This window comes from Phacochoerus africanus, chromosome 11, assembly GCF_016906955.1.
Source record: "Phacochoerus africanus isolate WHEZ1 chromosome 11, ROS_Pafr_v1, whole genome shotgun sequence".
In the NCBI taxonomy this organism is placed as follows: domain Eukaryota; kingdom Metazoa; phylum Chordata; class Mammalia; order Artiodactyla; family Suidae; genus Phacochoerus; species Phacochoerus africanus.
In genome coordinates this window covers 72,386,474-72,403,024 of record NC_062554.1, presented here as the reverse complement: position 1 = coordinate 72,403,024, position 16,551 = coordinate 72,386,474, and the positions used below count along the sequence as shown (strand labels likewise).

The window sequence follows — 16,551 nt, the reverse complement described above, 5'->3', positions numbered from 1 at the left end:
TATAACTTAGGTCTCTGCCTGCCGCGGCCCAGGGACAGAACATCCCGGTTCCTCTCCCAGCGGAGAAAGAGGCCTTTGCTTCAGCCCCTTCGACTTACCTGTCGGGTCATTAGAGATTTGATTTTTTGCATGTCGGAACCGCGAGGGTATACCCTGCCGCAGAGAATTAACAAATCACTCAGCACCACCATACAGCTGGCCCCGACACAAGGAAGCCATAGTGAGTGGTCACGTGGAGCTGCCAACTCCGGGTCTCCTTCCTTTCCTCGAGCATGCTGGGAACTGCAGTCTTCCGGCCCCCGCCGGTACCTGCAATGGAGGTGAGAGGAAGGCCCAGGTACTACATTTCCCGGCATGCAAAACAGCTGACTCCGAGATTAAACCAACAAATCTTGTTCCTCTGAGTGACGGCGATGCTCGCCGGTCTTTAAAGAGGTACTTGGCCTGAGGTAGCTCTTCCTCGGCGAGGCGAAAACCTACTGCGTGACCAAGTATTGCGCGACAGGAACACTGAGAAGACGGTATTATAAACCAAACTGACGCGATTCCCCCTAGGAGTGAAATGGAGGAAACCCCACCTGGTCTAGAGGGGCGGGGTCGGAGGACGAGAGGCTGACGCGAAGGGACGGGGAAGCTAGGGAAAGCACGCTCCAAGAAGTGACCTGAGAACTTAGCACTCCCCAGGTAGCGCTGGATCCGGCCTGAGGAAAAGTGTGGTCCACGTTGTCCAGTAGGCCGCTGTCCAGAGTTAGGACTGTTCTTCCTCAGTCCTAGTGTTGGCATCCACTGCAGAACACCAAAACCACAGGCTTTAACACCCACCTATCAGTTTGCCACCTGTGTCATCTAAGCAAAGGCAAGATGGAAAATATAACAATAATAACCAGTATAAATGTCACTTGAGCATCCTCTTTTCAACTTTCAGCAGTTTAGTTAAAGTGAGGAAAGGAATAGGGGAGTCGTTTGGAGCTCAATTTAAAAACCAACTTTCTAATTATGAGAATACCAGAAAAAAAGCTACTGAGAGCTAACAGTAATAGCTAACATTTGTTGAGAGCTTACATGACAAAAACTCTATTTTTGGTATCCCATTTATCCACACATCCTTCTTCTGGGTATGGTATTATTTTACCCATTTTCAACATGAGGAAACTAAAGTATGGAATAACTAAGCAACTTGCCTAAGATTACTGCAGATGTGCAAGCAGAAACAGGACTGATTATCCAGATGTTTTTAAGTAAGGGTTTCATGTATGGTGTTGAAGAGTGGGTCCTAAAGTGTGATACTAATGATTTTTTAAATTTTGCATCTGTTTTCATTAATGTTTATTAGGAAAAAAATAAGACACAGACCTGTGGTTTGAAAAATGTCTTAGGACAACTAAAGAAATGCTAAAAGTGTGCCTAACTAATGAAAAATATTAGATAAACAGTAGTATGGGTGGTGGTCAGATATGGCAAAAATAATAAAAGTGGTTTGCAAGTGACTGTAGTTTGGGAGACACTAACATAGAGGTTTTACAACTCTGAAATTCTATTTGATTGCTCAGAATCTTATTTTTACAAATGAGGTTGTATTATTTGACTTAGGTTTTGTAAGAATAAGTGAGAGGATGTAGGTAAGTGCAATTTATAAATTTTAAAGCACCTTACAACTATGAAGTATTATAGTCTTAATTCCACCCCCATTGCTCCAACAGAACCACCCTATGCATAATTCTGTCGTTGTGCTTGGCAATTCCATTTGAAATCATATGTTCACCTATATGCTTTTCTGACTGCCATTTCTAACTCTATCAAGAAATTCCAGTGTCTTTTGAGCAAGCTTAGTTTAGTTCATTATTTACCTGCTCTAATTTTAATGGCTAGACAGTTCTTATTGTGTGAAAATCTTCAGCATTTAGAAGTCCCTGCAAGCATCAAAGAAACAGAAGGTGCCAAACATTTTAGCATAAAAAAAATGAAACCAAATTCATAAACATTTGATGATCGTTGGGCACTGGTCAACACTATCCTAAGTACTTTAGATTAATGCAATACAGTGCTCAAGGAGTTTAAGTTTAGTTGCAAATCGTATATTAGGAGTGATCCAAGTCCAGTAATTCTCAGACTTGACTGTTGAGATTCACTGAGGAGGATGCTGTCATTATTGTTATCATTTTTTCAGAGTTCTTTAAAATCATCAGTGACTCTTTTTAAAATTTTTATTTATTCATTTTTATTGACGTATACTTGATTTCCAGTGTGTTAATTTCTGCTGCACAGCAAAGTGATTCAGTTATACATATATACATGTTCTTTTTTTAGTATTCTTTTCCATAATGGTTTATCATAGGATGCTGAATATCAGTAGGACCTTGTTTATCCATCCTGTGTGTAATAGCTTACGTCTTCTAACCCCAGCCTCCCATTCCATCCCTCTCCTAAACTCCTCCCCCTTGGCAACCTCATCAGTGATTCATGGAGGCGCCAGCTCTAGCATTTAAAATTTACTCTTTACTATCCATCTAATGTTTCAAGGTCACAGGGTTAGAACCTAGATCCAAACCCAGAATTTTTTCCCCTCATACACTCAATACATAAAGTTGAAGGTGACCAAAAAAAATTTTTTTTTTCAACTCTGTGTATTTGGGGGTTTTTCTGTCAGCCAAATTGGGGAAACAAGTGTTTGCTGTATCTATTTGACCCTGAAAAGGCAAGAAAACATTAAAGCTAACTTTAAACTCTACGCATTTGTTCATTTCTTATTAATGAAAAAGAAATGGACAACCTAGTCTTCTAAAAGTTCAAAGGCTGAAATATTGGAAACATGTAAAGTAAATTGTGCTATTGTCTAAATAAAATATATTTTTGAATTCAGCATATCCTAACTCTATGGAAAATAATTGAGCCAGACATGATAAATCTTTAATTCCCTAAACTAAACCAAAAAATAAAAACAAAACAAAAAAATCTAGAGACCTAAAAAGCACTTCTTAAAAGATGAAGCATGTTATTTCACTACTGTTTTTCAAAAATGCATGTTTAAGACTTATTTAGGGGAATTCCTGTTGTGGCTCAGTGGGTTAGGAACCTGACTAGCATCCACAAGGACGCAGGTTCAATCCCTGGCCTTGCTAGTGGGTTAAGGAATCAGCATTGCTGTGAGCTGTGGTGTAGGTTGTGGATGCAGCTCGGATCCCAAGTTGCTGTGCCTGTGGTGTAGACTCGCAGCTGTAGCTCCAGTTCGACCCCTATCTGGGGACCTTCCATATGCTGCAGTTGTGGTCCTAAAAAGCAAGCAAGCGGGGAAAAAAAAAAAAAAAAAAGGTAGACTTATTTAGAACTTTCACACTTGCCTGAGGGTCATTAAGTGGTAGGCCAGAGCAAACTAGCAAACTAATGGAAGGTGTAAATAGCGTGCCAGCAAGTCTTGAGGAAAGTTTGTTGGATGTTAGTCCCTTGGTAAAGGAGTGCCCGCCCCATTTTAGCAGATTGGAACATTTGGGCTAAGAATTAAGTAAATTGATCTGATTCAGGAGAGTAGCATTAGCAGTTGAGTAGGATAAAGGTGTATATCTGATGGCCTAAACAATAGAAGCCTCTGAAGCTTAAATAAAAGCTGAGATCCCGGTTTGGTTAGGAAGATGCATTTTTAGTCATCCTATAAATATCAAAACAGAAAGATGTGGCCTCCCCTGAGTGATGTAACTGCACTTCCTGAGCAAGCAGTAGTGGAAAACAGGACACAGTGCTGAAGGTAAAGCAGTGCCCTGGAGGGGGCCCAGGAAAGAGGGCATTGCTGCATGGTCATTTAGCACCCACATGAGGAGATCAAGGCTTTCTGGGAGGCAGCACTGGAGATGTAACTACATAGAAGTGAACACCAGGAGTTCCCGTCGTGGCGCAGTGGTTAACGAATCCGACTAGGAACCATGAGGTTGCGGTTCCATCCTTGCCCTCGCTCAGTGGGTCAAGGATCCGGCGTTGCCGTGAGCTGTGGTGTGGGTCTCAGACGAAGCTCGGATCCTGCATTGCTGTGGCTCTGGCGTAGGCTGGCAGCTACAGCTCCAATTAGACCCCTAGCCTGGGAACCTCCATATGCCTCAGGAGCGGCCCAAGAAATGGCAAAAAAAGACAAAAAAAAATGAACACCAGCACAGGCATAGGTGATTATGATGCTGTCTCTAGCAGCCGGCATTTCCCCGGAAACTCGAATCTTTCCCAAGAGCTTTCTAATTAGAACATAAGACGGCATGCTTTCCCCATTCTTGTTGGTCCTCACTGTTGTACTTTGACCTCGGCATTGGCATTTCACCACCTCTCCTTCCAAAGTCTTCCTACCATTCCAAGACTTTCATAGATTACTAGTAAATAATGAATGTGGATGTATGAAATGAATGTGGATGTATGAAACAGTGGAGGACTGTTTGCTTTATCAAGCAAGACCAGCCTTTCTTAAACTTGTCAGCAAACTACAGCGTGATTTGAGAAATAGCAAAGAAGCCTTGCACTCACCCATCTCTCTCTCACATACACACATACATACACAGGCCCCCCCCCCACCCCGTGCTCCTTTCATTGCTTGAAATTTAATCCCCATGCATATAGATTCGTTAAGTTAATCAGCTTTTCCACTTTAAATGCAAATATAATTAAGATCAATAAACAGTGTCTTGAGCAGTATGGTAAAGCAAAACCCCTAAGGAGGTTACAGGTGAGATATGAGATGTCGATGTGGGAAATTTCTTAGAATGATAAAACACCTTAGGCATTCCTGTTGTGGTGCAATGGAAACGAATCTGACTAGCAACCATTAGGTTGTGGGGTAAATCACTGGCCTCACTCACTGGGCTAAGGATCCAGCGTTGCCCTGAGATGTGGTACGGGTCGCAGACCTTGCTCGGGGTTGTGGCGTAGGCTGGCAGCTGCAGCTCCAATTAAACCCCTAGCCTGGGAATCTCCATATGCCACAAGTTTAGCCCTAAAAAGCAAGAACAAAACAAAAAGAAAAACACTTTAAACCACCTTTAATAATTATGTAAAAATTGAGAACAGTTGAAGTTATGTTTTAACATTATCTTATGTGGCTTCCTATGTAAACATCCTAAATTCAGAAATTATCCAGCAGGTACAATTTTATATCTACTGCCTGCCACTAGAGGGGGAAATGTCTTTTTTTTTTTTTTTTTAAACTGTGTTCCAAGACATGAAAAGATCACCTAATTCATTTTGGGGTTTTTGTCCGTTTTTTTTGTTTGTTTGTTTTTTTGTCTTTTGTTTTTTGGGGGTTTTGGGGGTTTTTTGTTTTGTTTTGTTTTTGCTTTTTAGGGCCACACACGTGGTATACGGAGGTTCCCAGGCTAGGGAAAGAATCAGAGCTACAGCTGCCAGCCTATGCCATAGGCACGCAGCAATGCAGGATCTGAGCAGCGTCGGCGACCTACACCACAGCTCACAGCAATGCCGGATCCTTAACCCACTGAACGAGGGCAGGGATCGAACCCAAAACCTCATGGCTTCTAGTCAGATTCATTTCCGCTTCGCCACAACGGGAACTCCCATTTAGGCATTTATTTATGTAACATCTATTATAACTTATGTCATAAAATAAAGGATATTTTAATATAAAACAATAGAAACAAAAAATATCAGAATAAAAATCAGTCTTCTAAACTGAGTGAATTTAACATTAAGAAAAACTCACTCCACCATCTTTGTTTTTCTCATTTTGCCTAGAACCCCAAAAATTTCATCATGAGCCAGCATTAGGTTTGAAAAACACTGGAAGAGAGCTTATTTAATAAAATCAATTAGAGTTTAATATTGATTTTTAAAATGTGAGGGGGAGTCTGTGCTATCTGTAGAATTTCAGTATTACCTTTCAGATAGAATTTTTTACAATCCAGTATTAAAATTTATGTACATTTATTAAGCATCAACTGAGAGTCAAAAGACATGGGCCAAGGAACATTTGGGTTTTTTTCTGGAGGAACAACTTAACAAAGGTACTAGTTAATCACTATACTAGGTCCATAAATGAATAAGACCAGTCTTTGTATTTGAGGAGCCCAGAGGAAAAATAAACATGCAATAAAATCAATTGAGGTTAATGAGATAAGTGCTGCTATCTCTAAATGGCATATACAAGATTTAAAGATAGCACAGAGAAAGTTGTGGTATAATAATTACCTGGGGGGGGAAGCTCTTATCATTTTTTTGAAGCTTGGAGAGGTCATAAAGTGACCTCTGAAGAGGCCTCAGGTTTTCCAACAGTCACCTATTTTCTTTGCCTATAGGAGCACTTGTGGAAGCATTTGAAGCCATAGTGCAAAAAGTGTTTCAAAACTTGAATTCCAAAATAACCATCATTCTTTTTTTGACCTTCGATTACACTAAAGGAATAGTCTTCCTTGCCCTATTATCATTGAACTCAGTGAGCCTTTACAGTTAAAACATGATTTATATAAGGAATTTTTCTGGATTTAATGTAGGTTTGGTTATATATTTTTATTTTTTATAGAAGACTTGGACTAGAACCTTGCTGTTGTAGATGAAATGAAATGTTAATATAGGAGTTCCCGTCTTGGCTCAGTGGTTAACAAATCCGACTAGGAACCACGAGGTTGCAGGTTCGATCCCTGGCCTTGCTCTGTGGGTTAAGGATCCTGCATTGCTGTGGCTGTGGTATAGGCCTTCAGCTACAGCTCTGTTTAGACCCCTAGCCTAGGAACCTCCATGTGCCACGCAGGAGCGGCCCCAGAAAAGGCAAAAAGACCCCCCCCCCCAAAAAAAAGAAAGAAAGAAATGTTAATTTATAACTTAGTAAATTAAGTGAAAGTGCACCAACTCCATGCTGCCATGGTGGTGAAAAGGCTGGACTGGAAATCTGTAACCCAGACAATATCATCTCTGCGCCATTGGTTCACTTACTCTGTGCTTCAGCTGTGAAAATGTGGCCTCAGATAGCATCTGTTGGCATAGACTTTTCATTATAATCACGCACAGTCCATGATTCAGTGTCACTGGGAAACACACCTGTGGTTTGCTTTTAAAAATAACATGAATCCACAGATTCAATAAAACCATGGGATACATTTGTAACAGGAAATAATTCATAGAAAAATATATTTTTAAAGATACACAGTTGCTCTCTTTGGTATAACTTTTACATATTACTTGGTAATTTCATGGTGGTCTATAACTATATGGCAGATATATGAAATTTTCATAGAAAGAATTTAATTTCAAAATTATGTCATAGTTTTGCATGATAGGAAGCCAGCTTTTGTTTTTCAGGAAATTTCACAACATGCTCTCATTTTAAAAGCATACTGTTTTTCATTAAAGTCAACCCAAACGCCAAACTCAAAAGGACATTTTCGTTCATGTGATTATTAATAACTAAGAATAATTCATGAAATATGCTGCCAATTATTGATCATCGCTAAGAAGCTGTTCTGAATGTCATAAGCCTGTATTCTTGCAGAGCACATAACAGGTGTTCCCACTCCCTGTGTCCTTTGTATACACATTCATTCTGTATTCAAATCACAGAAGCAAGAGGCAGGCTAGGGTCTGTTACCTCACCGCTAATTTCCCTGGCAAATAAACCAGCAGCTGCTGGTCCATGAACCAAGTTGCCACCAGGAACAGGGCACTGCATGCATGGGACAGGATGCTTTCATGGAGCCCCTCAGCAGCATGGTTGGGGTCTTTCAGTGCAAAGTATACCTCCTTCTCTTAGGTAAGTGCATTTTATCTACTTTTTTTAAAAAAATTGTGGGCACAAGGTAAATATTTGCTTTAGGCTGTAGATTCACTCAGATAATTGAAGAACAGCTCAAAACCTTTTAAACAATAACATTTTGTTCCAGCAGAGAAGCAGGAACATTTAGGAGAAATGAGATTCAATAAATAGGTGGTTATTGTTGTGTTAGAACAACAGTTGTTGTCAATAGCACTCATTAAGAAAGTTAAAACATTCTAAAAACTTGTAAAAAGCAGTGTTTAGATATAGGTTTAATACTCTTTAATGCATTTTACTTTGGCAGGTAGTCTAATGTCTTGAATTTGTAACTGCTTATAGTGAAACTTAGTTTGTGAAAATAGTTTATGGCTGTTTTAGTTAAAGATATTGTGGCAGACTTAGCTCTGCCTGTGTTTTACCTGTCTTATGAAATGTGGGGAAAAGTGAGATTCCAAACTGACAAAAGATATATTATCCACAACAGGGAAAAGTGTATTATGTCTCCAGTGCCTTTAGCCTTTCTCTTTGTCCAATGGCTAGTTCAATTAAATTTTTTCTCTACCTTAATATTTTCGCCAAATTCTCTTTAAAAGAGTCTTTTTCCAGAATTCGCACAGTTTTTGTCATTATTTTCACCAGATGTTCTCTTTCCATTCTTCTTATTTATCTGCATTAAAAGTCAAGTTGGTTTCTTGTTTTGTTTATATTCAATAGGTAGGAATTCAAATATGACTTTATTCCTTGAATTTTAAGAACAAATTAGCTAAAGAACCAACTTAAGTTTAACATTCTTCAGTAGAGAACTTTGCACTCATGGGTATCTCATGGTATAGTTTTCATAGTAAATGTGAATGTTATTTAAATTATATATTGCATATATAATAAGTAATTATATATAATAAATGTTAAATATCTAATATTCATATTCCACACATTTGAAAAGTATAATTTGTAATTTTTTAAATGTTTGACTTTCCCCTAGCTCTGATTGTTGTTCCAGTGTTTATGTTGTCAAATTCAAGTCTATATAATATAGATTTCTAGTTCTTGAAATTTTTAGGAAAATTAAACAATTACTATAACTGGCTTTTTATCTTTGTGCATTTTTCTGGGCTTTCAAAGCATCCTGTGTGTCAGTGCCCCACTTAATTTTATAACAACAGGACTGCTGTCATTTCCTAAGTAACTTTTTTGTAGTGGGCTTTAACAAGAACTTAGAGACAATTCATTTGAAGAATTCTACCAAAATAAAATTTAAAATACTTTAGAAAAATAGATAGCATGCTCATAAGTAGTTAAAGCAATTATTATCCCTTAAGACTTTCTTTCTTACACAAATTTAATTTTTTCCATCAGTAGTATGTTGTAAAGACCATCAGTAATTTGAAATTTTTCTGTGTTTTGGAATATTGAGTATCAATTTTATTTTTTTCTTTTTAAAAAAATCTTTTAATATTTTAGCCCCAAATGTAGTTTGTAAAGTCTCGAAGTACATCATCATAATTTCTATTTTCTCTAAAAGTACAAGGGTTTGTTTTCAGTCAACAATAGTTGTGTTGTGCTTACTAATATCATACATGGTAATGGGAACGTAAATGTCAACTATTTTGAGCTACAGTTAGAGGTCACTTTGTGAAGTCTGATGTTTACATTCAATACAGTGAAACTTGTTAAGGGAGTCTTTTGTTGCTGGAATATAGATAAATTTCACAATATGACAAGTGTTCCTAAACACTGGACATTCCTTTATTTTTTAATTTTTTAATTTTTTTTAATTTTTTGGTCTTTCTAAGGCTGCACCTGAGACATATGGAGGTTCCCAGGCTAGGGGTCTAATTGGAGCTGTAGCAGCTGGCCCACACCACAGCCGCAGCAACACCAGATCTGAGCCACATCTGCAATCTACACTGCAGTTCACAGCAGCTCCGGATCCTTACCCCACTGACTGGGGCCAGGGGTCGAACCCTCAACCTCATGGTTCCTCGTCAAACTCATTTCTGCTGTGCCACAACGGGAACTCCCTGGACATTCCTTTATAATGTCATTGTTTTATAGTTTAAGGGAGGCTCTAAAGTGGAAAGTATTGCTGTAATTTTGTATGTCAAACTTTCTTTTTTTTCTTTTTTTTTTTTTGGTCTTTTTGCCATTTCTTGGGCCGCTCCCGCGGCATATGGAGGTTCCCTGGCTAGGAGTCTAATCAGAGCTGTAGCTGTCGGCCTACACCACAGCCACAGCAACACCAGATCCGAGCTGCATCTTTGACCTACACCACAGCTCACAGCAACACCAGATCCTTAACCCACTGAGCAAGGTCAGGGATTGACCCCGAAAACTCATGGTTCCTAGTCAGATTCATTAACCACTGAGCCATGATGGGAACACCTGTGTGTCAGACTATTAATGGCATTATGAATGCTCTCCAATTTAATATAGTGCCTTATGTGCAAAAAATCTAAGAGTTTACCTTTTTTATATTCAAAAAATAAGTATTAGTGTATCTAATAATAAAATTGATTTTTTAAGTCCAAATTTCTTGAATATCAAAAGGAAATTAAAATTTAATTAATTTTATGTCTTTTTTTTTCCTTAAAATTTATTTGTTCTTACCGAGGTTGACTTTCTAAAATCAATAATTTAGTTGTTTAGGTTTTCTCATACAACTGGAAAAGAGCACTTGAGGCTAATTTTTTTTAAATTAATAAACTATTGTTTTGACAGCGGAGATTCCTCACATATGTAGTGGTCAATAGAGCAATGGCAAAAGAGTATGTGTTCCTAAAATGTAGAAAAAGCATCCAGTTATCCGCTTATTCCCCAAAGTTCACAACAAGTAAAGATTGCATCATTTCAATAGGTTCATGTCTAAAAAGATTTCAGTGGCTGAAATAAAAAAACCATATAAAGAAAATTTCATTCCTCACTGATACTCATACCTTGCTACCTATAATTTATCCAATAAAAAGGTGTAGGCAGTCTAAGCAAATAGCTGTTGTAACACCTGTGCTATCTCTCACTGTCATACATACATTTGAAAAAGCACACATTCTGAAAAAAAATTAAATGACATGATTTCATATCATTTTATAAGATAAGCATTGAATAAACTCAGAGACATTATTGAGGGTAATGTATTATTTATTACATGATGCAGTTTCTAAAATAGACCAAAGAACTAGCTCACTCCCCTTAATGATTATTATTGCAAATGCCACATAAAATGTTATTTTCTACCACAGAAATTTCATTTTTTTCCCAGGCTACAATGTTTATATTGTATTTAATATTTTATTAAATAAAATTTCTTCCCCTCACTTCAGTCATAGACCCTCCAAGTAGTCTTTTCATACTTAAGTTGCAACATTCTGATTCAAGATTCAAAAGTTACCAACATTTCTGTGCCAGTCATGCTTACACTCCATGTAACAAAGTGCCTCCCAACCATTTTCAGAATATTACAATCTCAGTTAATCTTTTTTAATTCAACTACACAAAAAAGTAGACTAAAAAGAGTTCCTCCCCTTTTTCCAAAAAGAAAAGAAAAAAGTAAATAAGGACTTCTGCAATGACTTTTCCAAATGCTTAGAACAGATTGACCAGAATTGCATTTGGGCCATCTATATCCACAACTCAGTCTAGCGGTGGTTTCGAGGTTGAGCTGTGAAATGTATTTAACTGACTGATAAGTCAATGACCAAATTGCTCACTTTCTGAGGCAACTACTGAGTTTTAGGTCAGTAGCTCTGAAGCTTTTCCCTGTGCCTTCTCAAGGTAATGGTGTGGACTGCCACCATCTCCCTTGATTCCTTGGCCAAAACCCCCCACAAAACTGCCACTTTATTCGAGGATATCCAGGGATTGACAACTTAGTAAGTTCACTAAAACCTGAGACTCAATACTTCAGAATTCTTTGGGCCTTCTCAAAATACAGGCCTTTCCTATTTAGATGTGGGTAGCTATTACCCTGAGAAAGGTATCTCAACGAAGAACATAAAGAATAGAGGGAGGTCTTAGGCCTCATCTAATAAACTGAGGTCTAGAGAATTAAAATGACTTATCTAAGGTTACTTAACTGACTAATCACCATTTTATCCCAAGTATGTGTTCTGTTCTAAGACCTTGCATTTCAGTGGACTTTTAACTTTCGCAAAGTATCACATTCAGAAATCTCTCTGCAGGTTTAGAGAATAAGTTCCTGAAATCTCTTATTTCCAGGGAATTTCCAGGTGATTATCTTAAGACTATATGAACAAGGGAGTCCAAGATCAAGAATGAGCCGTGATAGCCTCAGAAATACTTCTGTATTCACTGAAGTAAAAAAGGAAACAAGCAACATAATAAATACAGTGAAAATTATAGTTTACATATCTTAAGTTAGTAACGGTGGGTACTAAAAAACTAATTTTTATTTATTGTTTACCAGGAACTTATAGGAGCCTCCTATCACCAATTAAATGAAAGGCATGTAAATGCATGTTGTTTCATGTAGATAACACACAGTCCCCATTCAAATGCCCAATGTCTTTCTGTATCTATGACTTCAAAGCTTTGCTCCCTTCTACCAGTCTCTGCTTCATATTTCTCAGACATCATCAGTTTTTAAGTCCTAGATTTACTCTCTCATCTTCCTTTAACTCTCTTAGGATTTCCTTGCAGAAACCACTACTCATTTTCTGCAATCCACGTTATCTCCTCTTTTTCCTTCTTTCTCTAATAATTCAAATTAGAACAACTACAAATTTAACATTCTTGCACTTGCCAGAAAAGAAAATTCTCATACCTTTGTATCTCCTTTGCTACAGACCATATCACTAAAATAAATGTTCAGGTACATCCCATTATCAGGAAAAAAAATTACAAATCGATCGCAAATACACACAGAAACCAAGGAGACTGTAAGACACATTTATTTTTCCCATAGGGTCACCTTATTTTCTGCCTGTAGGATCAGTTTCGGTTGAACATCTAGACGTCTCTTCTCCCTCTAACCTCCTCTTGTCTTTTTCTTTGGCCTTTCCTCTCTTGGGTTCTTTGCTCTGATTGGTTTTGTTTTGTTATTAAGTTTTATTGAAATATTGATATAAATTGATATAAGCTGATTTACAATATTGAGATAATTTATGCTGCACAACAAAGTGATTCACATATGTATACACACATTAATTCTTTTTCAGATTCTTTTACCATATAGATAATCACAGAATATTAGGTAGAGTTCCCTGTGTTATACAAGCAAGTCACTATTGGCCAGTCATTTCATAGACCACCGTGTGCATATGCCAATCCCACACCTGCAATCCATCCCCCCCACCAAACTTTGGTAACTGTAAGTTTGTTTTCAAAGTCCGTGAGTCTGTTTCTGTCCCACAAAAAGTTCATTTGTATTCTTCTTTAAGATTCCACATATAAGTGATGTCATATGGAAATCTTTGCTCTAACCTCCACCCTGGGAAAAAGAAATTTACTATTGATAGAACTTGATTCTCCACAGGAGCAGATCTACATCTTTCAGTTTCTCAAAAAAATCATTGTACAAACAGACCTTTCTACCATTCCCTCCCTAATATTGACTGCCTTTTATGACATGATTCAGATAAATTTTAAAAGGTCCCCTTCCTAGTAGAGATGAAAAAGGGGAAGCAATCATATTTACATTTTGTATATGACAAAGTTGAAATTCTAAGATATCTCTGTTTGTGCCCAAATTTCCATCTCTCCTCACCTGGGATTTTATTCCACCTTCACCTATCTTTATTCTGTTTCATCAAGCTTTCTTTTTCTAGGAATTCCCATTGTGGCTCAATGGAACCAAACCTGACTGGTATTCATGAGGACGCCAGTTCGATCCCTGGCCTTACCAGTGGGTTAAGGATCCGGCATTGCCGTGAACTGTGATGCAGGTCATGGGTGCAGCTCGGATCTGGCATTGCTGTGGCTGTGGCTGTGGCATAGGCCAGCAGCTGTAGCTCTGATTCTATGCCAGCCTAGGAACTTCCATAAGCAGCATGTGCAGCCCTTTAAAAAGGAAAAAAAAAAAAAAAGATTTCTTTTTCTAGTGATCATTCCAATAGCTACAAACATACTGTTCAGCATCTACCCAAAGAAAAAAAGAAATTTAAAAAAAACAACATTTTTCTGTTCCCTTTCACAGCAAAACTCCCCATAAGTGTTGTCTATACCACTGTCTCCAATTTCTTTTCCATTCTTTTTACCCCCTCACTATTTAAAAGACCTCACATTGAAATTCCTCCCATTCTCTCCTCGACTGTTTCAAATGTTCATTGATGTAGGTACCATATTGTTCCCCTTTAAAATGAGGATTTTGAAATGAACTTTTGATTGGGATTCTCACTACGTAGTAACCTGAGCTAAGGACTTTCTTCTCATTTGCACATATATAAAAATGCTAGATAAAGTAAAACAATATACAGTTCAAAGTAAAGGTGGAGAAATCTCTAGGTGCCAGAAACTAGGAAGAAACCTGAAGACATACCAGTGAGTGCCTGGACCCAAGCAAGCCAGGCAGGCAGGAAGCCTGGAGCAATGGCTATATCAGAGCTTCATTCCCCAAGACCCTCCAGGCCCCTCATTCTCTCCTAAGTGCACTTTAATCAGGCTTTAATGCCCAGTATGTCCTTTCAGTGTTGCTTCTTAGCTGTCTAATGGGCCTCTAAAATGAACATGTCCAAAACTGACTCCCAATCTTTCCCCCAGAATGTGTCCTCATGGTCTTCCTCGTGATTAATTTATTAGATGCCCATTAATATGTGACAACTCGTTCTTCCAGTTGATCAGGTCAACAACCTTAGAATCACTCATGCCTCATCTTTGTTTCTTGTCTCCCACCCACACTGTGTACTCAGATCCTGTTAGCACCACCAGCCTTTTTTCACAATACCTTTTACTACCTCCCTTATCTGCAGCACAGTCATCTCTTGCCTCTTTTATGGCAGTCACCTCCTAAATGGTCTCCCTACTCCTCTATTTCAGTCTGTCCCCGCAACAGATAGAACGCACCTAAAAAATTTTTTTTGTTGTTTGAAAAGATCCCTATCCCTCTCTGCTCACAAAACTTCACTTGTGTCCCATCTCACTCAGAGTAAAATCACCAAAGTGTTTGCCAAGACCCCAAGGCATCGCTTGATCTTGCTCCTCTACCTTGCTGACCACGCTTTTCCTCCTCCATTCTGCTCTCTGTTCCTGCCTCCTGCTCTTCCTCAAACACACCAGCCAGATCCCAGCTACTGAGCAGGAATAACCAATCATGAATGATAATGGTTTAATGCCACCCTAAATAGGATGTTTGCTTTAGGCAAAGCTTTGGCTAAAGGTGAAAACTTCCAGTTATAGACTGTTGAGCCATTTCAGAAACTGGGGGAAGATTCTTGAAAGGAAGTTGCCCCTCAACCACATAGTTGGATTAGGATATGATATGACTCAGATACAACCACAATTTCACATTTTTTAAAGGTTTCATTGGACTTTAGAACTAATAATCTTTCCCAGTTCTCCTTTTCCCATTATTCTTTAACAGTCGAAGATAATAACTTCTGCTTTTCCTTTTCAGCTTGCCTTTAAAGAGATCATGCAATCAACGTAGTCTTTGGGTGGAGTTTTTAACATGCAGGTCTCAGAGGCAAATATTTACTTGTACAGGTAACCGGTACTAGAATAGTCAGTACCTAGAAGCCTCTCTTCTTTGTAAAGGATTATCGCCTGATCAGGTTCTCTCTGTATTGCCCCCTAGAGATTGTGAAATGTGGCTCAGGGTCTTTATAGCCTTCCTTTCCTTTGTGGCAGGTGCTTGCTCAGGGCTGAAAGTGGCGGTGCCATCGCACACCGTCCATGGCATGAGGGGCCATGCTCTCTACCTCCCTGTGCACTATGGATTCCACACTCCGGCATCAGACATCCAGATCATATGGCTGTTTGAGAGAGCCCACACGATGCCCAAATACTTACTAGGCTCTGTGAACAAGTCTGTGGTTCCCGACCTGGAGTACCAACACAAATTCACCATGATGCCTCCCAATGCCTCTCTGCTCATCAACCCACTGCAGTTCACTGATGAAGGCAATTACATTGTCAAGGTCAACATTCAGGGAAATGGAACTCTGTCGGCTAGTCAGAAGATTCAAGTCACCGTTGATGGTAAGTCCACTGTAAGTGACATGGGCAGCCAAGTAGCATGATAGCAATTGCTCAGGAGACTAGACTACCTGGGCTTTAGGTCCTGGCCCTGCAACTTTGGGCAAATGAATTAACCCCCAGAACCTCAACATCTCGTGGCATGAATGATGTAAGCCACCTCATGAGGCTTTCTGTGGATTAAATAAGACATGTGTAAAGGATATGCACAGCACTGAGCTAAAGGTAATCAGGCAGTAAGTAGAACCTCTTATTTGTTTGCCTGGAAACCACCAAATAAAGTTGCCTATATAAGGAGATGGAGAAAAGTTTATTTCTTGTTAGCAGAATGCACCTTGGGAAGAGCCCTATTTTGTTACATAAATATATTTTTTCAATTTTAGTACACTATTTGGGGAAGGATGAGACTTGCTGAGTGATCATACTTAAGGAACAACAGATGTTGCTGGGAATGTCCTCTGAGGGAGAGTAGGGTTCAGCTAACTTTCAGACATTTATTTTCCTTATTGAGGTATGTTGGTAGCATACCTTAAATGTACTATGTCCAAAGCCCAACTTCTGATTTTCCCCTCTACACCTGTTTATTTAACAATATTCCTCCATTTTAACAGATGCCAACGTAATTCCATCAGTTGCTCAGGCCAAAACTTTGTCATCACCCTTGACTCCTTCTTTGT

The 16,551-nt window shown here is 38.7% G+C and overlaps 2 protein-coding genes across 10 annotated transcripts in view; one reads left to right on the top strand and one right to left on the bottom strand.

The window, feature by feature from the left end:
• The window catches only part of VPS50 (VPS50 subunit of EARP/GARPII complex), a 137,769-nt gene extending 137,517 nt beyond the window's left edge, over window positions 1-252 (bottom strand). Inside the window, 1 exon segment of the mRNA XM_047752045.1 lies at window positions 99-252. Within this exon segment, the coding sequence (XP_047608001.1) occupies window positions 99-191 (93 nt within the window). The 5' untranslated portion in view covers window positions 192-252.
• A 40-nt stretch (window positions 253-292) lies between these two features.
• Window positions 293-16,551, top strand: part of HEPACAM2 (HEPACAM family member 2) — a 55,765-nt gene continuing 39,506 nt past the window's right edge. For 2 of the 9 annotated variants that reach the window (XM_047753516.1, XM_047753517.1), the window contains exons 1-2: window positions 7,581-7,726; window positions 15,527-15,877. In XM_047753516.1, the coding sequence (XP_047609472.1) occupies window positions 7,648-7,726; window positions 15,527-15,877 (430 nt within the window). In that variant the 5' untranslated portion in view covers window positions 7,581-7,647. The other 7 variants (XM_047753520.1, XM_047753519.1, XM_047753522.1 and 4 more) reach the window with 7 other exon arrangements.